The sequence below is a fragment of the Perca fluviatilis genome, chromosome 16 (assembly GCF_010015445.1).
Source record: "Perca fluviatilis chromosome 16, GENO_Pfluv_1.0, whole genome shotgun sequence".
NCBI lineage: Eukaryota > Metazoa > Chordata > Actinopteri > Perciformes > Percidae > Perca > Perca fluviatilis.
The window spans coordinates 8,746,832-8,773,651 of record NC_053127.1 but is presented as its reverse complement, the minus strand read 5'-3'; the positions used below and the strand labels follow the sequence as shown (position 1 = coordinate 8,773,651).

At 41.6% G+C, this 26,820-nt stretch overlaps 2 protein-coding genes and 3 non-coding genes across 8 annotated transcripts; 3 read left to right on the top strand and 2 right to left on the bottom strand.

Moving 5' to 3' along the window:
• Nucleotides 1–1,540: 1,540 nt before the first annotated feature.
• LOC120543844 (serine/threonine-protein kinase pim-1-like) lies at nt 1,541–26,788 on the bottom strand. 3 transcript variants are annotated; one of them, XM_039777147.1, is made up of 9 exons: nt 26,552–26,788; nt 5,505–5,720; nt 4,374–4,520; nt 4,153–4,247; nt 4,025–4,072; nt 3,667–3,885; nt 2,982–3,162; nt 2,690–2,860; nt 1,541–2,582 (listed from the first exon to the last, which is right to left on the bottom strand). In XM_039777147.1, the coding sequence occupies exons 2-9, from the start codon at nt 5,533–5,535 to the stop codon at nt 2,491–2,493; spliced, it is 984 nt and encodes a 327-aa protein (XP_039633081.1). In that variant the 5' UTR covers nt 5,536–5,720; nt 26,552–26,788; the 3' UTR covers nt 1,541–2,490. The 3 variants fall into 3 exon arrangements, with proteins under 3 accessions (XP_039633081.1, XP_039633082.1, XP_039633080.1); XM_039777148.1 differs by lacking the exon at nt 26,552–26,788 and adding an exon at nt 12,705–12,775; XM_039777146.1 differs by lacking the exon at nt 26,552–26,788 and adding an exon at nt 5,952–6,086.
• Nucleotides 8,086–16,575, top strand: LOC120543846 (hepatocyte cell adhesion molecule-like). Of its 2 annotated transcripts, none has more exons than XM_039777150.1 (7): nt 8,086–8,280; nt 10,924–11,265; nt 12,715–12,996; nt 14,180–14,273; nt 14,397–14,470; nt 14,583–14,656; nt 15,234–15,881. In XM_039777150.1, the coding sequence occupies exons 1-7, from the start codon at nt 8,091–8,093 to the stop codon at nt 15,234–15,236; spliced, it is 1,059 nt and encodes a 352-aa protein (XP_039633084.1). In that variant the 5' UTR covers nt 8,086–8,090; the 3' UTR covers nt 15,237–15,881. The 2 variants fall into 2 exon arrangements, with proteins under 2 accessions (XP_039633084.1, XP_039633083.1); XM_039777149.1 differs by having other exon boundaries at nt 8,087–8,280; nt 15,742–16,575.
• trnay-gua lies at nt 21,289–21,374 on the top strand. Its single transcript is given in 2 exon segments — nt 21,289–21,325; nt 21,339–21,374. It is a non-coding gene; the product is annotated as a tRNA-Tyr (tRNA).
• On the top strand, nt 21,740–21,828 carry trnay-gua. The gene is given in 2 exon segments: nt 21,740–21,776; nt 21,793–21,828. It is a non-coding gene; the product is annotated as a tRNA-Tyr (tRNA).
• trnay-gua lies at nt 22,539–22,624 on the bottom strand. Its single transcript is given in 2 exon segments — nt 22,539–22,574; nt 22,588–22,624. It is a non-coding gene; the product is annotated as a tRNA-Tyr (tRNA).
• Nucleotides 26,789–26,820: the final 32 nt, after the last annotated feature.

Here is a 26,820-nt window from a genome sequence, read left to right as displayed (position 1 = left end):
GGAAGAAACTATTAGAAACCCAAACTATTTGATATTTGGTGTGATTTATTTAAAGGATGTTTTGAATCCGGCAAAATACCATCTATGTGGCTTAAATCAATTATTAATCTGATACCAAAATCCCAAAATGAGAATCCAAGGGTGCCTTGAAATAGAGGAATTAGTCTAATGAGCACAGTTTATAAGCTGTATTCTACAATACTTAATGAGAGGCTCATGTTGTATTTAGAGAAAGAAGAGCTCCTTGTGGAAGAACAAAATGGGTTCCGTAAATCACGATCATGCTTAGATCACATTTTTGTATTGTCTACAATTATAACTAAAAGAATAAGTGAAAATAAGCCAACATATTTGTGCTTTATCGATTTTCACAAAGCTTTGATATGATCAATAGGGATCTGTTAGCATATAAACTTATAGAGTACGGGTAGATAGTCTTTTTTGTATACAAAATGTAGTAGTAGTTAGTCAATCAACCAAGTTATCCAGCCAATACACATTTAACATTTCATCTGACATGTATTATGAAATTTAATTAGGAAATGAAAATATCCAGGTCAAATAAAATATATTCCAGACTTGTCAAGGGCCCTCTCTCCCCTTGGGCCCTAATCAGTATTGGTTTTTACCCCCAGTCCGACGCCCCTGCTCAGAGTCATTGCAGGGGGGGCCTCCAAATTATTGTTAATTTTTGAAAGTTTTTTCCAAAAATGTCTTAACATGACAAACATATTATCAGCAAATATAAATCCCCACTGATGATAGGCTTAGCAATCCACAGATCCAGTTCATCCTGAGGATTCACTGTGCCACATGTATGTGTAACATTAAAAGATGATTTATAAAATCATGCCAAAAATTATGATTTTAATAGCTTAGTATTCTATCCAAAAAAGGTATGTATGTACAAAGGCTTTAGACCGCCCTACACAGTATTGTAGGCCTAGTCTAATATGCGACTTTATTTCATACAACATTTAGTAGGAGGTCCCTGCTCCGTCTTTTTATTCAGTAAAGGGGTCCTTGGTTTAAAAAACATTGAAGACCCCTGATGTAGAGCCTTAAAGTCACAGCTATGCATTGCTCGACCATGTAAATGACTTTATTCGCACATTTAGTCTTGATGTAGATAAAAACATTTTTGTTTTATTTGATTTTGATTTATAATTAATAGTTTCATTTCAGCAGTCATGCTGAGTAGCAGTTGATGACTGGCTACAGACCAGTAAACAAGTTATTTCACCTACTTATACCTGCTTCCTCTAATTTCTAAACGGTGTTGTATTTTGTACTGAAAAATAATCAGCAGATGAATCCATAATAAAAAACAAAATCATTAGTTAATAGTTCAAAATGAGCTCCAGCTCAACCAACTCCAACAGTAAAATCTTGCTTTTAAATTAATGCATGAGTGATAATAATCTAACGATATAATATCATATAAATAAAATCCATTGTATTTCTATGTATAATATATAATATTATAACAGTCACAGGGATGTGATATACTTTTAATACTTTAACTACATTTTCCTGATTATACTTACAGACTTTAACTGAGGGAACGTTTTTAATGCAGGACTTTTACTGTAACAGAGTATTTTTACTGTGTGGTATTAGTAGCCTAGAAGTAGCCTTCTTTTACTTAAGTAAAGGCTCTGAATACTTCCTCCACCGCTGGTTTTAAGTCTCAAAACCATTTCACTCTTCCTGGTACAAAATGCAGCTGCCGGGCTTTTCACGAATTCCAAAAAACAAGATCACATTACCTCTATTTTCAGTTTTAGAGTTGATTGATTTTGAGAGTTGATGGGAATTGCTGCTCCCCTACATACTAACAGCGCGTTGTCCCAGAGGCAGGTCTCCTCGGGCCGCTCCTGAATCCAGACCCGCAGGTGACCGGGCCCCTCAGCTCTGGAGCTTCTCATAATCTCTTAAAAAGATTTTATTTAGGTTATCCCTATGTATTATGTTTTCCTGTTCAAGTGTCTTAACCATTTCTGTTTTGTTTATGTCACTCTTTTTTAATTCATGATGAAAAGGTGAATTCATTTGGTTTTGATTTTAATTGCAGTTTATTTTTATGGCTCAGATTTAGACTATTATATCACATAATAGCTAATTAGGCTCTCACAGCCTGTATTAGCAGCAGCTCCTGACCCAGCCCAAGCTCTCCAAGAAAACAAGGAAAAACTCCCCAAAATCCTGAGGCTAGCAGAAATGGGAAGAAACCTCGGGAAAGGCAATTCGAGGAGAGATCACCTCTCCTGGGATGGCTGGGGGTGCTACAGGATCTGAACAAAGGCCAATTACTGTAAAAAGTCCAATATCCAAGTTCAATTAGATAAGTCCGATTAAATATGTCAAGCAGCAGTTTCTCAAATCTGTCTTTCTGTCAAAGAAAGAGCAGCATTAGTACTTGGATGACACTTATGTATGGCATTGGATAGATTTATGGACTTTAAGCGTGTGTGTGGGTGTAATGCTGGTTTATCTGAGCCATGGGTGAAGTTGGAGCTGCTCCAGGGTAAGACGCTGTTGGGGTTCTTCGGTCAAACACATTGTCAAGAAATCCTGGCAGTCTGGAGAAAGAAGAAGAAGAAGAAGAAAGATGACGGTGACGGATACAGTGATCCATCACGTGAACTTAAAATGAACAGATTTGTGCCTGCTGTATGTTTGTTCTTACTTTTGGACAGCTGTTTGCTGATTCTCAACTTGTTTTCAAGGAACTTGGTGGTCTCAAATGGAACTTCTTGGAGCGTTTCAAACATGACCACTCCCAGCTGCCACACTGTGGTGGGGCCGGGCCTGTAGGAACAATGACTGTACCACTCGGGAGGGATGTGAGAAGGGGTACCTACAATACACGGACATAATAATACGACGGTGAGGATGAGGCGGAGAAGAAGCTTTGTCTAAATGTAAGAGTCATAGACAAGAAAGTTCGTGAAGAGCAGAGTAGAAGCTAGACTCCTTACCGTAGAAATTGCGGTAAAGGGATCCTTTCTTAGTGAAGCAACTCAGTCCGAAGTCGATAAGGCGAACGCGAGGGACATCTGAACCGGTCTCGATTAGTATATTTTCAACCTTGATGTCTCGGTGAAAGATGCAGTGGTTCTCAAGTTCAATTGCTGCATCAACAAGCTGTGTCAGTATGATCTGAGAGACAAAAGGAGAGAGATGAGGGATCAGGAGAGGAGGGTTGTATGACATTTTCTCATGGCTGTGATCGCTGTCATTAAATGTAGCCTAGCCTGGTTGACACCAGACCCTTCTCAGTTGTAACTGAGAGTGGGTCTGGGGAACGTTCATTCGCAGCTCATTTCCAAAGGGGGCGTCACCAACGGACGCCGCTCAAATGCCTCTGGGCGCAATTGGATAGTCCTTCAACCAATCAGACCAACGATCAGGGTGACGTAGCAGCGACCAAATTTTCCGGAAGTTTCCAAAATACTCAAAAGATTTTCAGTGGAGCTGGTTATAATTTCCGTTTGTTTCTCTCTTTGTTTGGCTGGGGCTTGACTGCCTCCACAGCCTGTTTCTTGCTCCATCAGAGCAATGACTTATGGTGAGTACAATGTTATCATAATCCCACCCACACACACACACACACACACACACACACACACACACACACACACACAGGATCCTCTAGTAGCTTACCTTGGTCTGTTCCTCCTGTAGGAAACCTCCGTTGTCCTCGATGTAATTGAGTAGGTCCTTGGAGGGAACTGGTCTCTCCAGCACCAGGATCAGCTCCTGGTCCAAATCATACCAGTCCAGTAGGGACACTGATGCTGACGTCCCCACTGATCCATTTGTTCCAGCCGCAAGTTTTAACATGACGGCGACCTCCGCGGACAGCTGCTTCCCATTCTGGTCCTGAAACATCACAACAAAATGGAGGATGAGGGAGAGGAACGTTATAGAGAATAATATAGAATCATTCATCCATAAGGCATTCAGTAAGAGAGTGCAGTGCTGAATACAGCTCATTTCAACAGCAGTAGGTGTTGCTCACCACTTCTTTGCAGAGGATTCTGTCCTTTGGTATGCGTTTGATGGCAACCTACGAGGACAAACAGGACTTTGGTTAGCACTTCCGGACCATACTCTGTCTGTGTTCAAGAATGCGTGCGTAACACTTACAGGTAAATGATCTGCTCTGCGATATCCGGCAAACACAGATCCACATCCTCCCACGCCCAGCTGATCCTGCTCGAGGTATTTGGCCTTAAATTTTGCTAAACAGACAAACACGCATATTTTGCTTTAATACAGTTGTGAGGAACACCAATTATGTAATATTACACCTAATGTATATCATGCTAACATAAAGCCAAACCCTAAATGTATCACTATCTACTGACCTGTTAGGGCAGCGACGGACAAATCCAGTTTGGTCTCCTTCAGGTCTGATTTCCTTTTTATTTTCCTGCTTGGTCCTTCTCCATCGGCGACGGCCTTCCTCTTAACACCTCTCTTGCCCACATCATTCACAGATGGATTGCAGCTTTCTACATGAGAAACCCCCCAGAGGAACATCAGTTTGTTGACAGTCACAGGCACTAACACGGACAATAAGTCCTCCAAACTAAATGACAAAACAGGCCGTCATTCGGTGCCTTCCAAAATGGCCGCCAAAGCTGGAGTTGAGCTGTGGTTAGCCTAACTTAGCATAAAGACTCTTGAGGCTGGGGGAAACGGTTAGCCTGGTTCTGTCTAAAGTTTTATTATTAAAAACAATATTTCTCACTGTCCTCTAGTGGTATTTATCCATGCGGATAGTTTGGGTTTTATTTGTCCAGGTTTAGAGATATCTGTCTCCCCCAATACAATGGAGGTGGATGGAGTGGAGTTTGTGGTGCTCACAGCAATGAAACATTTAAGAACATTTTAGCAACATCTATCTCCAAAAACTCCTTGTTACTCTGGATAATCCACAAGCCTCGGCGTGAACAGTTCATATTGGAACTACCTTCTACCAAAGAAATAGTCCCAAAGAATCTGCCACCAGTGTGTTCAGTGGATTATCTTTTCTACCCAGGGCACTATTCCGATGCAAAAATCTCAAAAAAGACAAATATCTCAAAACCTAGGTGAAAAAATCCAAAACTATCTGCATAAATAGATACCACTAGAGGGAAGAAAATGTGTTTTCCTTTGTAATTCAGGTGAATTAAAGATTAGATCAATTTGCCAATTCCCTAGTTGGACATTTCTGTAATAATGAATCCACTAAATTTGAACCCAGTGATGTGAAGAAACTAAGATCATTTACTCAAATACTGTACTTAGGTACAATTCTAAAGGTACTTGTACTTTACAAGATTTTGAATGCAGGACTTTTAGTTATGTATCACTTACGTATTGCTACTTTAAGTTAAGTTAAAGATCTGAGTACTTCTTCCACCACTGTCCTGATCCTCGTGTTCAGTAAAACGATAGAGGTATACTGTACACTCCCAGCAGTAATATCACATGATCAGGCCACAGCCTACCAGTATCCGCTGAGCAGGACGCCGTCTCCATGTCATGCTTGTTAAGGTCAAATCTTGTCCTCTTCACTCCTCCCACGCCGACATCACCCTTAGAGGTGTTTGGGTGTTCAGTTTCCGGGACCCTTGTCTTTTTTCTAAGGGTCTTCCTGCCACGAGTGGCCTTTCTTTTAATCGTCCTAGTCGGGCCATCATTTGCAGACGCTGAACACCTGCGGTCTACAAATGAGAAAAACATCAATTTGTTGTGAATTATAGTCGCTAAGTGTTTTAAATTGTCATTTCTTATTATCCCAGAGTACAGACTCAGATCACAGTGCGATAAAGAACTCAATAGCAGAAATTAGAGGTGTATATTTTAAGGTATTTATTCTGCGTACTCTACCTAATAAGTTATATGGATCATTAACATGAGTGACTGCAGGTTTGTTGCCTTGATTTCACACTTACCTTGGACTCTCCTTAGGGCCAGAGCAACGAGAGTCTTTGCATAGTCTTTTTTCATGATAATGTTAAAGAAGTTTCTAACACGATAACTTCAGAGTAACGATTGAATGAAGATCCAACACAAGTATCTTAAGAGTGAACTTCCCACTGTGTGTGTGTGTTCTGAAGGTAAGGTGACCGGAACACGGAACATGGGGACAAGTTCTATCATGAGGTCACGTCAGTAACATCACAAAGAAGTGTTCTGGAATATGCAAATTAGGGTTCAGAATAGATTGTGTGTATGTGTGTGTGTGTGTGTGTGTGTGTGTATTTTAATAGGTAGAGGTTTTTCAAATGATTTTTACAATACAAGCATATTGAGTTGAGTTTATTTAAATTGTATTTAACCAGTAAAAAACCTTGAGATTAAAAATCTATTTTTCAAGATTGTCCTGGCCAAGACAGGCAGCAGTACAGTAACACATATACACAAAGTACACAAAAAAATTAAAAATAAATAAAAACAGCTGCAAATATTTCCCAAGTCAACCACAATCATAAATACATCTACAGCCAGTCTGCCTCCTTTTAGCGTGATTTAGCATCTTCTTAAAAGCGACCAGCTCATTAAATGCTTGATATCGACTCCTTCTCAGTCATCTGGCTGACTTTCCTACCTATCATAATGTCCTAAGGTTATTTTTATGAACGGTTCATATTGATCTAAAAGTCAGACGGATTTTTGGTTTTAGGGATGGCAAACTGTTAGATGGACTGCCAGGCGCATTTGTACAGTCATGCATCGTCCCCAGAGGATCTATGCTGACTTAGGTGATCTCCTAACTTTTAAGATAAGATTGACTTTATTGGCCCAAAGAAAATTTGTCTTGGAGACATTCAGTATCTGCTGTTAAAGATATATTATGTACTATTTCTGCATTAAAATGTCTAAAAAAACAAATACATAAAAAATACACACAGTACATGCACAGACTGCCACCAGCCAACAAATTGCACACTGCCCGTCGTACGACACACACCTGTAGTCATCATAATGTATATAATATGTGCGGTAAGGCATTTGTGGTTTGTGCATGTGGGTAACGCAATACACATTCCTGCCAATGGTTTCACACTGTTCCACTGATCTTAAGGTAACAATGACGTGCCAAAAAAAGCAGCTAAAGGCAGGAAAAACACTGCTAGCAAGTGAAAATAGATATACAGTACATAAACTATACATGTTTCAAATATCCCTGAAATATCCCTTGTGTGATACACACAATGTGTTTTGGTGACTGCATGTAAGGTATACGTTTGTCCGGAGTGAGCCCTTGTCTGTAGCTTATGCCAACTAGCTGGGAACAGCAAATGGAAAGTTTTCATTAACTGGATTTAGGCATGATATTCTTCTAACATAAGGTAAAACAAACATTTATATCCCGACTAGTAGGGTCTGAGGATGGCCATGTTAGCTGGTTGGTTGGTCATTTGGTTGGCTGGTTAATCGATCCATCTTCATGTCCAACAGTTTGGTTCAAAGTAAAATACCTATATTCTGACAAGTATAGGCAAAATTCCCAATATGGACATTCATGGTCCCCGTAGGATGATTGCTAATAATCTCGGTGATCCCCCCCCGACCTTTCCATTAACAACGGGACCATATTTTCCTTTGAGCAACCCTTGAGTCTGTGAAACTTTGTCTTGAAAACTAATACAACCATAGATATTCATGGTCCCCAGATTATTAATCCACGTTTTGGTGACACCTCCTGCCTTTTCCTTTAGCACCAACATTGGACCCAAATGTCAGTTTGTACACCAGGAATACACATACAAGTCTAATGAGCCAATGCCATTATATTTACTGAGTACATTATTGCTTCCCAGAGGATAGACTTCTTCTTTTTATCATTTTATAATTTACAAGTTTAGCCCCACCACTGGTGAGGTTGAAAGACAATACTATACTCATATTGTGGGGTGATGAACACTGACGATGTTAAAGCTTTTGTTCTGTTTATGAACACATCAGTTGTTGTTGCAATAAAAACATAAAGCTAACTAAATGTACAAAACAGACATCCAGACACACACACACACACACACACACACACACACACTTTTGTCCTGCCTCTATTGGCTTTTGAGAACAACATGTACTCAGTCCCAGCAGAGTCTGAATGGACGACTTGTGTTCTCCGTCCCAGAGTCACGAATCATGCTGGTTGTCTGGGAGGAAAACAAAGCTTGAGACCCAAGATGAAGGCAGAGAAGGAGGCTCCTTCAAAAGCTAAAATTATTTCCCAAATAGTTCTGTTCATGTGTCTCGGTTCCTTCAATTCAGGTATGTCAAATTTCCTACTTTAGAATTTGTTTTAAAATTTCCCTAACAATGGTCACTTGCATGTTTATGCATTTTGCAAAGATTAAGTTTGTCATAATTTACATTGCAGCAAATAAGCCAAAGCTGATTAATGAAGTCTGCTTTTTATTTAGTTTTTTGTTTGTTGGTTGGTGTCAGTATGAGGGCATAAAAAATGCAAACTGCAGATATGATTTTACTAATGCAGTGTTAATCAACACTAACTTGCTGGATGAAACGATCTATTATGGAAATAAACACATTTTTTGTATAATTTAAAATTAATTCAAATAGAACATGTACAAGTTTTACTCATGGTCATTTTTGCCGTATTATGCATAGTATTGCAACATGTTTGTCAATATCAGTTGAATTGATGACGCTCTGAAAAGTGAACATTATAGACATCACAAAGATAGTATTTGTTGTTGGGGTGTTGGATTGCATTAGACTGTGGGGCTGCTTTTACAGCCTTGTGCCCACCCTTTGTAATTAATACAGGCTGACTCAGAGGCAGCGTTTTCAGATGGTCAGTGATTTTCAGCTGTGGCTCATCACTGTCCTGCTATTGTTGTGGCTAGCAGCAGAGTCACTGAGTTGCTCTGTTTCTGCAAAACTGAGATGGCATCTGGATTTTTCCCAGTGTTCTTTTCATGAACTGCCAAGAAGGACATTTTTGCCAAACAATCCCCACTTTTGTTGGCTAATGCTGGCCCATCCCAAGGGCTGACAGCTGTTCCCATGGTAATGTGGATCTGCCATGCAAACTGGATCCAGTATACAGCAGAGATGGGGCGTGGTGCCCACTAAACCTTCAGCTAACTACTGTATCGCTTACTGGAGTTGAAAAAACAATAAAACTTACGTGTACAATATATAATCACGACTATTTACATCTCGCCTGTGTGCAAGAGCTGTTGGTCGTTAATTAAGCTATTTCAATAGACAGCGGTATCCCTAAAAATGATGAAATAAAAATTGGATGATTCAAATGTACATAGGGGACCATTGTCCAATGCCAACAGTTAGTACCAATGCAGGAATTGGCGTGTCCTTTATGTAGCAAGGCAGAATAGTGTGAATAGAGTGTGGAGTCAGGGCGCTGGATGGGTGTGTAGCTCATCCGAACTTTAATGCAGTAGACCGAGTTTGCGTCCCACTGAGGACCGACAATTAATGTCTGTTTTTGCCACGTGCAGATGTTATATAAATAAATAATCTTGTTGTTTTTTTTAATTCTCAGCAATATGATAGTGAAAGAGTAGACTTTGTGAAACTATAAATAGCTGTAGGTATAACAGCTAGAAACATCTCTGGCTGACGGGTAGATTCCTCTTGGTGTTTGTTTATTAACACTTACTTCCAAGCTTGTAAAATAACATTAAAATATACTGTATATGAATACATACATAATTAATAGCACTTGGACAGACAAACACCTGTATGCATTTATCTTCTTTTAAGCTATGGACTGTAAATAATCAAGATAAAATTGTTTTTCTTAAACAAAAACAAAGGGCTAAAAGAACACATTTTGTTTGTGGATACATTTTCAGCATTTTGTGAAGATTGAAGTGAAGGATTTGCATTTTTAGGTATTATGTGTGGCAATTATTTTTGGAGGTGAAAAAAAATGAACCCAAAAAAGAATAGCGTAATATTAAGGCATTACAACATTTCTACACTCAGTTGCCAGATAAGGTACAGCTCAAACGAATGCAGTCTAATACAACAATCCTGTAATAAATCCCACCGTCATGAAGGTTATAATTTAGGATGTATTGCAGGACTGTTGTATTAGACTGCATTCGTTTTAGCTAGTTGTACCTAATAAACCGGTAAAACAGCTAAATGCATGTCACAGTTTTCTAGCCTAAAAACTATTTTTCTCAACTTCACTGCTCCTGTAGTTTCTGCTCTGCCTTTGTCGGGCTGAGTTCAGTAGAGCTAACCTGACAGCCAGGAAAACTGTTTGGAAAAGGGCAGGCACTTTCAAAAAATATCTGGCAGGTGATTGGATGAACCATCTGTCTATCAGAACCGCCGTTGTTGTTTTTAAAGCTGGTAGTTCAGACACAAACGCACTGGGTTGGAGCCTGACAAGATGTTTTTTTGTGCGATTCACGGGTGATCATGGAGGTTATCATTTAACTTGTACAAGTGCTAGGCCTATGTTGGAATGGTGTGGACATGAAAAAGAAAATTCCCCCAGTGTTCTGCAAGCCTGGTGGCCTACCGGGCCTAAATTGCCCTCCACCAGGCATAAGCCACTGGGAATTATTTTTTAATTTCTTTTTAGAATTTCTTTTAAACTACAGGTACAGTAAGATGGCTCGGTTGAAAACTTAAGACAGTCATATTTTCAAATCTCCAGTTAGCTTTTAGCACTGACTTAATGTTGGGCCCTATGGAATCTGTCTTATAGCTTTTTTAAATTCTCAATTTCGCAATTCCGTCAATGATTCTGTTACAGAAACTATTGGACTCTACATTAATGCTGCCATCAGTCTGGGACTGGCTCCAGCCGGGCCCTCGTCACAAAAAGACACTTGCCACCGGGCTTAACAACTTTTTGGGGGGAAACCCTGAAATCTAACGTAGTTTCTCTCCTGTGTTTCTCTGCAGGTGGGGTGCTGGCAGTGAATATGACTATCCCCAACACTCTCATTAGAGGAACACTAGGGGGGGAGGCCCTGCTGTCTGTCCGTTACAATAGCTTCAGCCTCGACCTGCCGGTCATCAAGTGGCAGCTCAAGAGGGAAAAGTCTGTCACTGTTGTCCAGTCGATTGGAACTGACATCATTGGGACCCTGAGGCCCGAGTATCGTGACCGCATCCTGGTATTTGAGAATGGGACACTGCTTCTCCACAACCTCAGAATCTCTGATGACGGAACTTATGACGTGGAGATCTCAATCACAGATGATACCTTTACAGGAGAGGGCAGCATCACGCTCACTGTGGATGGTAGGAAGAGAAGTGATATTGTACGAGTTGTAATGTAAAAGTTAAATCACTTTTTCCTCTTAAAGGAGAATTCCGGTCGATTTCAACACGTAGCTCTGTTGTTTGTAGCGTGTAGTGTTGAGCGCTGTCAGTAGCGAAAAAAACGGAAAACAATCGGCGTTGCCTACACCGTGTTATCCTCCTGCTAGCGTTAGCACCCAGGAGGCTGAAACAGGGCAAAAAGTTTTAAACGTGCTTTCAGCCTCTTAACATGTTCGAAATGTCATTACAAGGGCCTACCCATGTGAAGTGATTCCTTCCGAGTGAACACAGTGAATCTGACTGCAGTAGATGTGAAAGAAATGCATAAAATGTTTGCTAATTCAGCTCTGTTTAGAGTGTTGAGACGGCAAGACGAGTGCTTCGGGACCGTCTACAAAGTACAACACCGAAAAGAGATGCAAACATATTTTCTAAAATAGGCATATGCTTATTTTTTAGAAGTAAGTGCTGTAGTACAACTAGCAGGAGACAAGTTATAATTGAGGTAAGTTTGAAGAAACTACCTTATTTAATCATTAAATGAATACATATTTTTGTTGTTTGTGGTTAAAATGTGATCTGACCTCGAACCGCCCCAACTACGTGTACTCCTCCAGTCTGAGCCAAACAGCTCCTGTAGTCAGGTGGGCTTTGCAATCTGCGATGCGGCAGAGCAGAGCATGCAAACTGTAGCAGCATGCAGTGTTTCTCTTACAGAAACAGACTGCGGTCAAGCTCGCCGTCACTCACATTTCTGTGGTCAAACCAGCCGTCGCTAAAGTTTAAAGGAACCTTTGTTGCGTGATATCTCTGCGCCCAAGTAGCAGTGCTTCGCCCCAATATAGTCCTAAATCAATATCTGCCTAGGAAATCGCCTAGTCTTAATCTGCATTGCTATTTGTACTCGTTGTGAATATGCAGGCCACAAGAATTAATTAGGTATTTTCTTTTTTTTTTTTGGCTCACTTTTACTCACGACATGCTAACCGGCAACAAAGGATTCCATTCACTATGCTACGCTAAACTAGCGGTGGCGCTGCCGGACTAAGACAATGCACGCACTGAGACAAAAAATGTGTTTGCCCACCTATCTAAGTCTAGGGGAGACGGTGAATAACCCTATTTAAAAAAAATGGTATTAACTTCACTCGCAAAACAATGTCTGAAAAATGATTTAATTGAAATGAGCTGTTTTGACCATGGAGACGTCCAGGACCTTCTTCCTGTATTTACGTTCTTGCTCCCGCCCCAGATAGCCTACATCTGACCAATAACTGAAACGGAAATTGTTCTATTTTCGGAAATGTTGTGTTTTAGACCTCAGAGTGACCATACATACTGCATCAAACATGGCGGTCAGCATGTTCTTTTTTGTCTATTTAAATGTTTGGAAACTGTTTTATCTATCTATCTGTCACCTATATTCAGAGTCTATATCCAGGCCCTATATCCACATGGAGGCTTTGTCAGTCCTGGAGCTCAGCGAAAACGTCGTCCTCAACTGCTCCCACGACAATGGAACCAGGACTACATACAGGTGGTTCAAAGGTGGAAAGCCGCTGACCAATATGACGAGGTTCGTGTTGTCCCCTGACCAGAAGTTCTTGACCATCACACGAGTGTTGATGGGAGATGATGACATCTACAGCTGCGCAGTGGAGAATCCTGTGGGCAATATGACAAGCCTGCCTGTCAGACTGACTGTCTACAGTAAGTGATACTGTCTAAGTTATCACTTGGCAGTGCCAACAATAGTTAAACACATCATGCTAGACACAGTGACATGGGAAGCAGCATAAGAGATGTTATCTACACATATTAATCAGACCGGAGAACTCAGAAGAGCTACCCAGGTAGCAGTCTCGCATTGTCCACAGTGCTGTGGAGTAAGGTCTGGCTACACCACAGATACATTCTGGGAGAGGAGATAAACAAATACTCGGGTGTTTGATTTTTAAACAAACTTACGGCCAACAAGCACAGTGGCTCTGCAAATAGGAAGGAACTTGTTTTGTGGACATTGCACCAAAAACGCCTCAACAATTTGTGACACAATACAGTAGACTTTTGCTGTACTTATGTTTTTATGTATGTTAAACGTACCCCCAACCCCTTTGCATTTCCCGTATCATTTGGGTTTACAATACATTTTGGCCCACCTAGTTGTGCGCCAAACCAAAAACACAGGAACGTTTTTTAAAGGCAATGACCTGACATTCAAAGCAGAATATGGCAGATTTGCCGACTCTTGAGACTCAGAAATTCCCCCAGAAGCAGAGAGTTTTCATATTATATGTAACTATATAGTTACTATGTAACTTTTAGCGTGAGCTGTAGTTCCAATGAGACAACCTGTAGGGGGACCGAAGCGGGAAAAGTTCCATAGTGTTGCTTTAAAAAAAAAAAACTACCAAAATGTTTTAAAAAAGTGGCATGCAGTAACAAAAGCACGTCAATAAACTCTACATGCCTGGCCCTTGGTGTGATTCTCTTTTTCCAGTGCGGGCCTCTGGGAAACTGAGTTTGACCCCCCTGGTCTATAGCAATCCCCACCAATCGGTCCCGAAATGTCGGCAGGATGGCTTTCCATCTATCGTTGCCAACGGATATTTCTAGTGATCTGTATACGATGGAGAACTGGCACATTTCTCCGTCCGTGTCTTTATCATGCCCGGCGTAAGCTGTAGCTACCCCCCTTGACTGCAGGGTTTTTCACCTGGTCCTCTATTATTGCAAGTGGGACACAACCAAAACCATGGCATAAATCCCCCGAGCAGATTTTTTTGAAATATATATTCAACAATCATATTCTGTAAAATCCTTTCATGTAAGTCTTTGTGTTGTTCTGTTCACTGTTTACGCTTTTCACCTGTAATTTTGCATATCCTACCAGGAAGAAGCTCTCTCTATATTATCCTTTCCACGGGGGGCATCTTCCTCCTCATCACCTTGGTAACAGTATGTGCCTGCTGGACGCCTTCCAAAAAGTAAGAATTGCTAAAACAAGTTTTTAAATCAACCCTAAAAAGCACAAGACTGACTTTAGAAAGGCAGCTCTGGGGTGCAAATAACAAAACATTGATGCATTGCCATCATTTTGTCTTTGCTAGGAAAAGACATCCAGCTAGAAAGCCTCTCACCCGCTTTTATGACCACGCTGATCTCTCACCAATCAATCACACAGGTACAGTATTGTCCTACTGAATTAATAGTCCACTGTGATGACAGTTAATACAAATAGTGATCAGCTAATCTATGATGAGGCCAGAAGGGAAATGTTTTGTTCTTTGCCACAGATGATGTGCTTCCAAAAATGACAGCGCATAATGGAATAAATGCTGTAACTTCACTTTACATCCTGCAGCAAAAGGTAACTCTCTCATCACCACTGTCATGTTACATTCTGTGACTCACAAAAGATAACAAGACTAAAAATCTGAAGTGACTCCAGCGTCCCCTTGAAGATGCTATTTATACAGTGTTATCAATAGAGCAACTGAAAATGTAAGATTGTCCTGAGAGTGGTGATACAGGAAAGACCGATGTGATCATTGGAACCAGAGGCAGTTATCCATCTGGGAACATGAATGTGCTCAATTAATATCATGGGGTTCTAATAATAATTTGGTATTTTGTGTGTTACAGGCACACCGATATACACTAGTTAAATAGTTAAAGTTAATACTAAGGGAAACTTCACAACTACACATTTGCTAAATTAACATTATCAGTTGTAAATTAAAAAAAACTTTAAACTTATGGTATTACTTTACAATATACATCATCTTCTCTCACTTACTGTATTTTTTATAAGCAGCAATGGAAAATATGAAGCGTTAAAAGGAATAAATGCAGCAATATTTAAGCTGCATAGATTATTGATTAGTTGTCAAATATAAGCTTCTTAAATGGGAATATTTTCTGGTTTCTTTTCTCCTCTGGGACAGTGAACTGAATATCTTTGAGTTGTGGACAAAACAAGACATTTGAGGACGTCATCTTGGGCTTTGGGAAACACTGACTGACAATTTTCACCACTTCTGATATTTTGTATAGACCAAACAACTGGATCGAGAAAATAATGGACAGATTAATCGACAATAAAATTAATCGCTAGGTGCGGCCGTAAATAAACTATGCAGACTCTGACTCTTACGTAAAACTACTATGCTAAACGGTAAAGAACATGCATACTTGTCATTGTTAGCGTCCCACACAGACAATAAAACACAACATTACAAATAGAAAAGTTAGGCACTTACAAATAGCTGCATGCCCACACACACAAGCAGCAACAAGCAGCCTCTGTATGATCCATCTCCTCAACTGCAGAAACTCAGGACTAATCTAGGAGCCTTTTCCACAATATAAATAGTATTTTACTACATGAACTTTGTTTTACTGGATAATTGGTAGCAGAGAAGGGATTTGGGCTGAAGTCGTCCTGTTTTGCAGGATCCCTCCATGGATGACTCCTCCAGCAACAGTATTGGATCTCCATCTTCTGAGCTTGACAACCCGCCCTGCTACACCAGTTGCCCCAACTACACTGGCTCTCTTACCCAATCTAATGGGTCCCCTGCCCGCTCCTCCCACAGCCATACCTGAACGCCCGTCAGTTTAAACTCTCCACATCGCAAGTGGAAGGTCAGACCGTCTTACTGTATCCTGACTCTGGGTGGCAACTTGCTGCACATCTGCCCGGAGTTTGGGAAATATCTCAAAACCATTTTCTGGGTTTTTAAAATAATGTCACTACTGCCTGTGATCAGTGTCCAAAATTAACTTTTTGACTCACCGGCCAAGTTGGCGGGTAGATGAAAAAAATCTACCGGCCAAGCATATTTTTACCAGCCAAAATATTAAATTGCATTTCTTTTTGTAACGTACATCACAACATTTTCTGGTTGGGGTTGCAAGTCCTGCTGGTTTATCTTTTTCGTTTTCATCGTACTTTCTTTTGGAAGGATGTCTGATTCTTGCCAAAAATCGCCACATTCTGGCTAATTAATTAGCCCGCGGTAAATTCTAGCTATCAGTAAACAGAAGTGACCTGTTGGCTCTCGTTCCGGTGTGTGCGGGTCTTTGCATTAGTGTATGTTTTGTGTGTGTGTGTGTGTGTGTGTGTGTGTGTGTGTGTTGGCCCGCCCCCGCGAAGCTCCGACATGCAGACATGTTCCCACATTTCCTTTTTCATAAATTTGTTTCATAGATTTTATCCCCCTTTCTCCCAGTTTGGTAGCCAATTACACCCAACCTGTTATCCAGTAGCAATGGACTACAGATGGAATGTAACCCTAACCCTAACCCTAACATAGGGCCTAATTTTAAGAAAAATCTTACAAATGTGGGAGCATAGGGCTGTGGGACCATTGGGCTGTGGGACCACTGGGCTGTGGGACCACTGGGCTGTGGGACCATTGGGCTGTGGGAACATTGGGCTGTGGGAACATAGGGTTGTGGGAACATAGGGCTGTGGGACAATTGGGCTGTGGGAGTATAGGGCTGTGGGACCACTGGGCTGTCGGACCATTGGGCTGTCGGACCATTGGGCTGTGGGACCATTGGGCTGTGGGACCATTGGGCTGTGGGAACATTGGGCTGTGGGAACATTGGGCTGTGGGAACATAGGGTTGTGGGAACATAGGGCTGTGGGACAATTGGGCTGTGGGAGTATAGGGCTGTGGGACCATTGGGCTGTGGGACCATTGGGCTGTGGGAACATTGGGCTGTGGGAACATAGGGTTGTGGGAACATAGGGCTGTGGGACAATTGGGCTGTGGGAGTATAGGGCTGTGGGACCACTGGGCTGTGGGACCATTGGGCTGTGGGACCATTGGGCTGTGGCACCATTGGGCTGTGGGAACATAAGGCTGTGGGAACATAGGGCTGTGGGACCATTGGGCTGTGGGAACATTGGGCTGTGGGAACATAGGGTTGTGGGAACATAGGGCTGTGGGACAATTGGGCTGTGGGAGTATAGGGCTGTGGGACCACTGGGCTGTCGGACCATTGGGCTGTGGGACCATTGGGCTGTGGGACCATTGGGCTGTGGGACCATTGGGCTGTGGGAACGTAGGGCTGTGGGAACATTGGGCTGTGGGACCATTGGGCTGTGGGACCATTGGGCTGTGGGACCATTGGGCTGTGGGACCATTGGGCTGTGGGAACATAGGGCTGTGGGAACATAGGGCTGTGGGACCATTGGGCTGTGGGAGTATAGGGCTGTGGGACCACTGGGCTGTCGGACCATTGGGCTGTGGGAACGTAGGGCTGTGGGAACATTGGGCTGTGGGACCATTGGGCTGTGGGAACATTGGGCTGTGGGACCATTGGGCTGTGGGAACATAGGGCTGTGGGACCATTGGGCTGTGGGAACATAGGGCTGTGGGAACATAGGGCTGTGGGACCATTGGGCTGTGGGAGTATAGGGCTGTGGGACCACTGGGCTGTCGGACCATTGGGCTGTGGGAACGATAGGGCTGTGGGACCATTGGGCTGTGGGACCATTGGGCTGTGGGAACATTGGGCTGTGGGACCATTGGGCTGTGGGAACATTGGGCTGTGGGACCATTGGGCTGTGGGAACATAGGGCTGTGGGACCATTGGGCTGTCAGACCATTGGGCTGTCGGACCATTGGGCTGTGGGACCATTGGGCTGTGGGAACGTAGGGCTGTGGGAACATTGGGCTGTGGGACCATTGGGCTGTGGCACCATTGGGCTGTGGGACCATTGGGCTGTGGCACCATTGGGCTGTGGGACCATTGGGCTGTGGGACCATTGGGCTGTGGGACCATTTGGCTGTGGGACCATTGGGCTGTGGGACCATTTGGCTGTGGGACCATTGGACTGACCCCTGGTGGACAGCCCTCTGAGATTTACTCACCAAACGGAAAACTTACCCGCATTTGGCACTTGGCAAGTGTTGATTTCGGACTTTGCCTGTTATATATTTTTATTAAAGTAAACTGTAAATTAAATATAAGTTGCTTTTAAAGATAGAAGCACAGCATGTAGAGAAATGAACAGTAAAGGCTGAAGTGGGGTTGGTAAGATGCAGCTGTCAAACTGTAGTGTGATGAAGATACTTCTTTTTACACTTTATTGTCAATTCAAAATCATCCCCAAACATGATGTGGTTTGTTGTTAGTAAACATTAAATGTTACAAAAAGAAATCCCCCTCAGAAATGCTACTCGTTTTGCAGTGTTACGTGTGATTTTCTGTAGTGTTGATGAAATGAAATACAGCAGTACTTTGTAATATTTTGTGAAATAATGTAAATTACTATTTTAGTTATACTAGATGATTTAATAGACTTTTCAGTGAGAAGATAGACATGTTGGTAGAGGGTATTTCAATTTTATACAAACTGTAATAAAATGTGAAATATTTCTCAAGTTTCTTGTAGTATTTCCGCTGTACTCCTTGAGTTTTTATGTCATTTAAGATGTGCCTCTTGGATCATATTCATTCAAATATTTGATGCTTTTGTATTTTTTTAACAACCATTCATTTAACCCTACAACTCTAAATCAATATGTAAGTTAATTACAAATAAGCATGCTGTTTATTAGTGTAAACCGAAATACAGTACTTGCACATGCATCTCCACCTGCAGGACCATATCAAGAACATCATCCTGAAAACTTGTCTTTGTTATTGTTCCCACTGAAAACACAGTCTATGTTGTACAGTATAAGATAAGTAAATAAAATGAATAGATTTACTACTGTAAATAATATTTTTGGGGCTGCCTCTCATCTTTCCTGATTAAGATCTCATTGAAAAAAAGTCAAAGCAGGTACCAATGGGAACAGATGGGCACACGCATGTTTGGGACACACAGAGTGTGTGGGAGCTGCTTATGTGTGTGTCCTTGCTGCTATAGAGGTGGAAATGCAGCGCTCTAGAGATGGAAAGTGATGACGTGTTAATGGCCCATCAGCACAAAAGGACACAGTGTTAAAGGGTAACTACGTTTTTTTTTCAACCTGGCAGCAACGAAAAAACATCCTTCAAGCCAGAATTGAACCAGTGACCTAAGGATAACTGGTATTAACCTACAGTCCTCCACTCTACCAACTGAACTATTGAAAGGAGCAAAAATCTCTTAATTGTTCAGCTAATCCATGGATACTGAAACTGATGCTTACAGTTTTTTACGATCGCTATGACACTTTTTTCAATACTTTTAACAACTTTCCTAAACTGTTAACGCACCAACACACCTACAACACACAATTGGCAAAACAGTTAATTTCATGTTCAAAATCACACATTGTAAACTAAACTCCAACACTAATTTTCAAAATACAATAATTCACTAACACAATACACTATGTTACCAAAACAATGCAATCATGTCTCAAAATCAAATAATTCTTGCAAAACACTAACACATGTTCTCTCCCAACAGGAACATTTAGTCAATCATAGCACAATGTCATACAAAACACTAACATCCTATGGAATTACAGAAACTGCATTATTTTATATGTGTCAGTCAGGTCTGCCCTTATAGAATAGACAATAGTGATTGTATTGATCATAGATTGTGTTTTGGACTGCAGTTTCTCTTGAAGCCTCTCTACATTTTTGTTTTGTTGGGTTTAGTAAATTTTTTTCAAATAATATTTTTTGGGCTTTTCTGCCTTTGTTTGACAGGACTGCTAGTTGAGAAAGGGGAAAGACATTCAGTAAATCGTCACAAGTCGGATTTGAACCCTGGATCTCTGCATTGAGGAATAAACCTCCAAGTATATGTGTGCCTGCTCTACCCACTGAGCCAACCCGGCCACCATTTTGTTTCTTTTGCTGCAGAGATTCAATACAAAAAATGATTGACCCATCTCAGAGTAGATTTATAGAATGTGGGGTTTATGAAAAATAGGAGACAGACAGAATTGTCCTGGTACTCCTCTTCCTCTCCCTCGTGAAGGCATTTTTCTTATTTTCTGTGTTCATCTACAGTATATTGTTCCAATAGGTCCTCTTTTACTGTATGTACTACCTTATGATCATGCGATTGAAAGAACCTCAACACCTGAGTGTGTATCCTAGAAGGGAATCAGCTGTAATTGATCTAAGTGGAATACAGCCATCATTAATGGTTTAATACCAGGACCTCTCCTAAGTGGAATGCAGCCATCATTAATGGTTTAATACCAGGGTCTCTCCTAAGTGGAATACAGCCATCAGTAATGGTTTAATACCAGGGTCTCTCCTAGGTGGAATACAGCCATCATTAATGGTTTAATACCAGGACCTCTCCTAAGTGGAATGCAGCCATCAGTAATGGTTTAATACCAGGGTCTCTCCTAAGTGGAATACAGCCATCATTAATGGTTTGGAACACACCTGTGCTTTTCCTACTATGACATGTCAACATGTCTGCTGTGAAAAAGGCCTATGGGGCAATTGTGCATCCTTGATTTGTTTTGCTACTGACAGGCTCAGATTGATAGTAAAAGTGTCTGACAACACAAATGAAAACGGGCGGCCATCCAATTATAATGACCTCATCCACATTGCCGAAATCATTTAAATATTGAGCCAAGGCATTGTAAATCTTTTAGATAACAGGAGCCTATGATTTCTGTACCTTACTCCGAAACAACAGACTCCCAGAACGCCTTTTTCTCGACTCGCGTTCCTCTCTCTACACCGCTTTGGACAAAAAGTCACGTCCTGACATCGTTAATGTTGTCAGACACTTCTAGTAACAATCTGAGCCTGTCAGTAGCAAAAACTAAATCATTTAGTGGACAAAAATCAAGGATGCACAATTGCCCCATTAAATCACCTTGCAGCTGCGTTCGCGCTGGCCCGTCATTGCGATCTCGCTCAATACTGGACCAAATTCAAAGAGTTTTGGTCACATCAGTCTGTTAGACACAAATGCATGGGGAAATGGGTTGGAAAAAAAACGGCAGTTACCCTTTAAGCATCAGTTTCAGCATCCATGCATTACCTGAATGAACACTTCAGGGACCTTCACTGCCTTCGATAGCTCAGTTGGTAGAGCGGAGGACTGTAGGTAAATACCAGTTATCCTTAGGTCGCTGGTTCAATTCCGGCTCGAAGGAGGTTTTTTAGTCGCTGCCCAATGGAACGATGTCAAGGAACATCATTTAAAAACCAAGCAAATCAAATGTCTAAGTCGACAATTTGACAACCAACTACGCTGCGTAGTCAATCTTTCTTTTCCAAGGGGTTGTTGACTGGCCGCTTCAGATCACCAACGCAGCAATATGATTACTGTGCTTTACACTCGGTTTCACAGACGGCTTCAATAACAGCAGAGCAGAGCGGTTCTATTCATTCCCTGTGAGAACAGCAGCATGAGCGAAGACGCTGACAGTGGTAGTAGTAACTTTATAGAATGTTAAACTTTGGTTAAGCATCATGTCAGCATCCATTCATGGGCTGAACAAGCAAAGGCTGCTGACTCCCTTCGATAGCTCAGTTGGTAGAGCGGAGGACTGTAGGTTGATCATAGCAGTTATCCTTAGGTCGCTGGTTCAACTCCGGCTCGAAGGATGTCATTTTTGTTAGTTTTCCATTCAGAATGGAAAGATGTTAAAGTATTTTTTATTTTTATTTTAGAGCCGTGGGTTTCATTGCATTTGATTCTGTCGGACAAATGAATGCTCGTCCACGTTCACAAGTGCATCAAGTAGCTGTAGCACAACCATTTTAATGAGCAGTCAAACGGTCATGCCACAAACACCTAATTTCCCTGTATATAATTATTATGGAAAGCTAAGACATTAGCGTAAATCTGCAGTGATCTGTTATTGCACCTTCAATTACAAATAGGAAAAAAGGTTTTCCCAGTTTTGTCTGTATTTATCCACATTTTTAGCATTGCCCCCTATTTCTATATGTTCACTTAAAAAAAGAAAATATTTGCAAACATGTCAGCACGAGTCAGCAGCCTTTGCTTGTTCAGCCCCATGCATGGATACTGACATGATGTCAGCGTCTTCGCTCATGCTGCTGTTCTCACAGGGAATGAATAGAACCGCTCTGCTCTGCTGTTATTGAAGCCGTCTGTGAAACCGAGTGTAAAGCACAGTAATCATATTGCTGCGTTGGTGATCTGAAGCGGCCAGTCAACAACCCCTTGGAAAAGAAAGATTGACTACGCAGCGTAGTTGGTTGTCAAATTGTCGACTTAGACATTTGATTTGCTTGGTTTTTAAATGATGTTCCTTGACATCGTTCCATTGGGCAGCAACTAAAAAACCTCCTTCAAGCCGGAATTGAACCAGCGACCTAAGGATAACTGGTATTTACCTACAGTCCTCCGCTCTACCAACTGAGCTATCGAAGGGAGTGAAAGACTCTGAAGTGTTCATTCAGCCAATGCATGGATGCTGAAACTGATGCTTAAAGCACCCATATTATGCTCATTTTCAGGTTCATAACTGTATTTTAAGGTTTTACCAGAATAGGTTTACATGGTTTAATTTTCTAAAAACACCATATTTGTGTTGTACTGCACAGCTCTCTCTCACTGCTGCAGCTCCTCTTTTCACCTGGTTTCTGTTTTAGCTACAGAGTGAGACCTCTTTTCATCTTCTTCTTCTGTACTATCTTTGATTGCACTCGCACATGCTCAGTAGCTCAGATGTAGATCATGTCAGCTAGCTAACTCTAGAGACAGTAAAAGAGAGCCTGTTTCTCCAATTTTGGTCAGTTACAAGGCAGGATTAGCTGGGAGACTTCTAAATGAGGGCGCACATGTAAGTAGTTCTTTTGTAGATTGTGGTGAACTTGTGTGTGTTGTAGCAGTGCTTTGCTATTGAGAACGAGGTAGCATGCTAGCGTTAGCATTAGCGTTAGCATGCTAATGCTAACGGTTAGCATGCTAACGAGCTAACGGTTGTGGTTAGCCAGCTCATTTCGGACTGTGACGTCACAGTCCGAGCCGATTTTGAACAGCTCACCAGGAGACTGAAGGCAGGACACATTCAGAAACCGTATCTCACTCAGAACAGCATGGATGGATTTTTTCTTAAAGTTTGTATGTGTGTGGAAGCACCAGAGACACAAAAGAACACCCCAAATCCCAGAAAAAGTGATTTTTTCATAATATGGGCACTTTAAAGGGTAACTGCCGTTTTTTTTCCAACCCATTTCCCCATGCATTTGTGTCTAACAGACTGATGTGACCAAAACTCTTTGAATTTGGTCCAGTATTGAGCGAGATCGCAATGACGGGCCAGCGCGAATGCAGCTGCAAGGTGATTTAATGGGGCAATTGTGCATCCTTGATTTTTGTCCCTATATGATTTACAAGTTTTACTTTTGCTGACTACTCAGATTGTTACTAAAAGTGTTTGACAACATTAACGATGTCAGGAATTTGTTAGAGAGATTGATTAAGGCACTGGGGAGTCTGTTGTTTTGCGTATAAGAATTATTCATTACTGTATTTACCATCATTACAATGATTTGCATTTCAGCTTGATAACCCATTTGATGTTCATTATTACTGATTTGTAGAGCACCTGTGGTATTAAACCATTAATGATGGCCGCATTTCACTTAGGATGAGGCCCTGTATTAAACCATTACTGATGGCTGCATTCCACTTACGAGAGACCCTGTATTAAACCATTAATGATGGCTGCATTCCACTTAGGAGAGGCCCTGGTATTAAACCATTACTGATGGCTGCATTCCACATAGGAGAGACCCTGGTATTAAACCATTAATGATGGCTGCATTCCACTTAGGAGAGGTCCGGGTATTAAACCATTAATGATGGCTGCATTCCACTTAGGAGAGGCCCTGGTGTTAAACCATTACTGATGGCTGCATTCCACTTAGGAGAGGTCCTGGTATTAAACCATTACTGATGGCTGCATTCCACTTAGGAGAGACCCTGGTATTAAACCATTACTGATGGCTGCATTCCACTTAGGAGAGGCCCTGGTATTAAACCATTACTGATGGCTGCATTCCACTTAGGAGAGGTCCTGGTATTAAACCATTAATGATGGCTGTATTCCACTTAGGAGAGGTCCTGGTATTAAACCATTAATGATGGCTGTATTCCACTTAGGAGAGGTCCTGGTATTAAACCATTAATGATGGCTGCATTCCACTTAGGACAGGCCCTGGTATTAAACCATTACTGATGGCTGCATTCCACTTAAGAGAGACCTGGTATTAAACCATTACTGATGGCTGTATTCCACTTAGGAGAGGTCCTGGTATTAAACCATTACTGATGGCTGTATTCCACTTAGGAGAGGTCCTGGTATTAAACCATTACTGATGGCTGTATTCCACTTAGGAGAGGTCCTGGTATTAAACCATTACTGATGGCTGTATTCCACTTAGGAGAGGTCCTGGTATTAAACCATTAATGATGGCTGTATTCCACTTAGGAGAGGTCCTGGTATTAAACCATTACTGATGGCTGTATTCCACTTAGGAGAGACCCTGGTATTAAACCATTACTGATGGCTGTATTCCACTTAGGAGAGGCCCTGGTATTAAACCATTACTGATGGCTGTATTCCACTTAGGAGAGACCCTGGTATTAAACCATTACTGATGGCTGTATTCCACTTAGGAGAGACCCTGGTATTAAACCATTACTGATGGCTGTATTCCACTTAGGAGAGGCCCTGGTATTAAACCATTACTGATGGCTGTATTCCACTTAGGAGAGACCCTGGTATTAAACCATTACTGATGGCTGTATTCCACTTAGGAGAGACCCTGGTATTAAACCATTAATGATGGCTGTATTCCACTTAGGAGAGACCCTGGTATTAAACCATTAATGATGGCTGTATTCCACTTAGGAGAGGCCCTGGTATTAAACCATTACTGATGGCTGTATTCCACTTAAGGAGACCCTGGTATTAAACCATTACTGATGGCTGTATTCCACTTAGGAGAGACCCTGGCTGTATTCCACTTAGGAGAGGCCCTGGTATTAAACCATTAATGATGGCTGTATTCCACTTAGGAGAGACCCTGGTATTAAACCATTAATGATGGCTGTATTCCACTTAGGAGAGACCCTGGTATTAAACCATTAATGATGGCTGTATTCCACTTAGGAGAGGTCCTGGTATTGTTCATGCTGACTCACTGAAATATCTTACTGGGACACTTGATGGAACTGAGCCATCGTTAAGGTTATCAATTTCAGCTGTGCTTTTCCTACTATGACAAGTCAAAAGTAAATGCAGTGATCTGTTATTGTGCCTTCAATTACAAATAGGAAAAAAGGTTTTCCCAGTTTTGTCTGTATTTATCCACATTTTTAGCATTGCCCCCTATTTCTATATGTTCACTTAAAAAAAGAAAATATTTGCAAACATGTTGTCAAGGAATGATGATTCCACTAGCTGCACACAATGTTGGATTTACCTGTGACCCTTATTGGTCCACCCTTCCTCCCACCCCCTGTGCATTGTGTATACCCTTTCTCCTTTAATGCGTTATTATGTGCAGTGTGCACAGCATGCTGTTAAGTTGAGTGTAGTCTCGCATTGCCAGACCTTCCTCCACAGCGCTGCGGAGGAGGGTATGGCGAGTCCACACAGTATTTCCGGGATGGGAGAAAAAGTGCTCTGGTTTATTGGCATTTCTTTAAACCAATCACAAACTTCATGGGCAGCGCTAAACGCCGGACGGAGCCATGGTGCCTCTGCAAAATAGCCTCGGGAAGGAACTTGTTTTTGTGGAACATGTGTACGTTCAAAGGTTGTTTTAGTCGTGCAACAGAGAACTCAGATTGGACAGATAGTCTAGCTATTACCCTAGCACCCGGAAGTGGAAAGTCATGGATACAGACTAAGTGAAGTGTGACCCCTATCTGTGTTTCAAGCAAGACAGCGCTTACCTGGGGCCCCCAGATCACAAGATCCGCCCCTGAAAAACTCACAGGCTCACGGTTATAAACACCTTTGATATATGAAGGTATTCATTTCCTAATGCTTTGACTACCGCGGTTATAAAGTAGATGGATTTAAGTTGCAGATGTATTTTGCCAAAGGGTAAAATGATTAGTGTTATAACTAAGCTAGCATAGGATAAGGATAAACAAGCCTTTACTTACTTTATTTTTTCGGTTGTGTGTCATATTATGTGAACTGGACTGGTGTAAACAGGTGCATGATCATGTTTTTCTCAATTGCACACACATTGTTGTGCTTTGTTCATTATAATGTAAAACCGAAGATAAACTTAACTACAAACTATAATACAACTAACATTAGTATGGCAAACTTACACAGTCCTGTAGGTGTAGGATATTGGCTGGTGCTCTGACTCCAGGGGAAGTTAAGTTCGGTTATAACCGGTTGTAACGTTAGTATATCCAGTGTCCGCGGTCGGAAACACCGGTGAAATACACTACATTTCCAAAAAGGCTTTTAGTCGTTTACTTTGACATAACCACCGTGGTTAGGGTTAGAAAGTACCGGTAGCCCGCTGCTGACGACATGCTCGACTCCGCAGAGCATGAAGCCCGCCCCGCTGCTGCCGCACGTTCAATCTTCT

Coding starts and splice junctions, on each gene's coding strand:
- LOC120543844 (XM_039777146.1), bottom strand. CDS start 6,006: ATGAAAAAAGACTATGCAAAGACTCTCGTTGCTCTGGCCCTAAGGAGA. Junction 5,721..5,951: donor GGCCCTAAGGAGAGTCCAAG/GTAAGTGTGAAA, acceptor TCTCATTTGTAG/ACCGCAGGTGTTCAGCGTCT. Junction 3,886..4,024: donor GAATCCTCTGCAAAGAAGTG/GTGAGCAACACC, acceptor GTGATGTTTCAG/GACCAGAATGGGAAGCAGCT.
- LOC120543846 (XM_039777149.1), top strand. CDS start 8,091: ATGTACTCAGTCCCAGCAGAGTCTGAATGGACGACTTGTGTTCTCCGT. Junction 8,281..10,923: donor TCTCGGTTCCTTCAATTCAG/GTATGTCAAATT, acceptor GTTTCTCTGCAG/GTGGGGTGCTGGCAGTGAAT. Junction 14,471..14,582: donor CTCACCAATCAATCACACAG/GTACAGTATTGT, acceptor TCTTTGCCACAG/ATGATGTGCTTCCAAAAATG.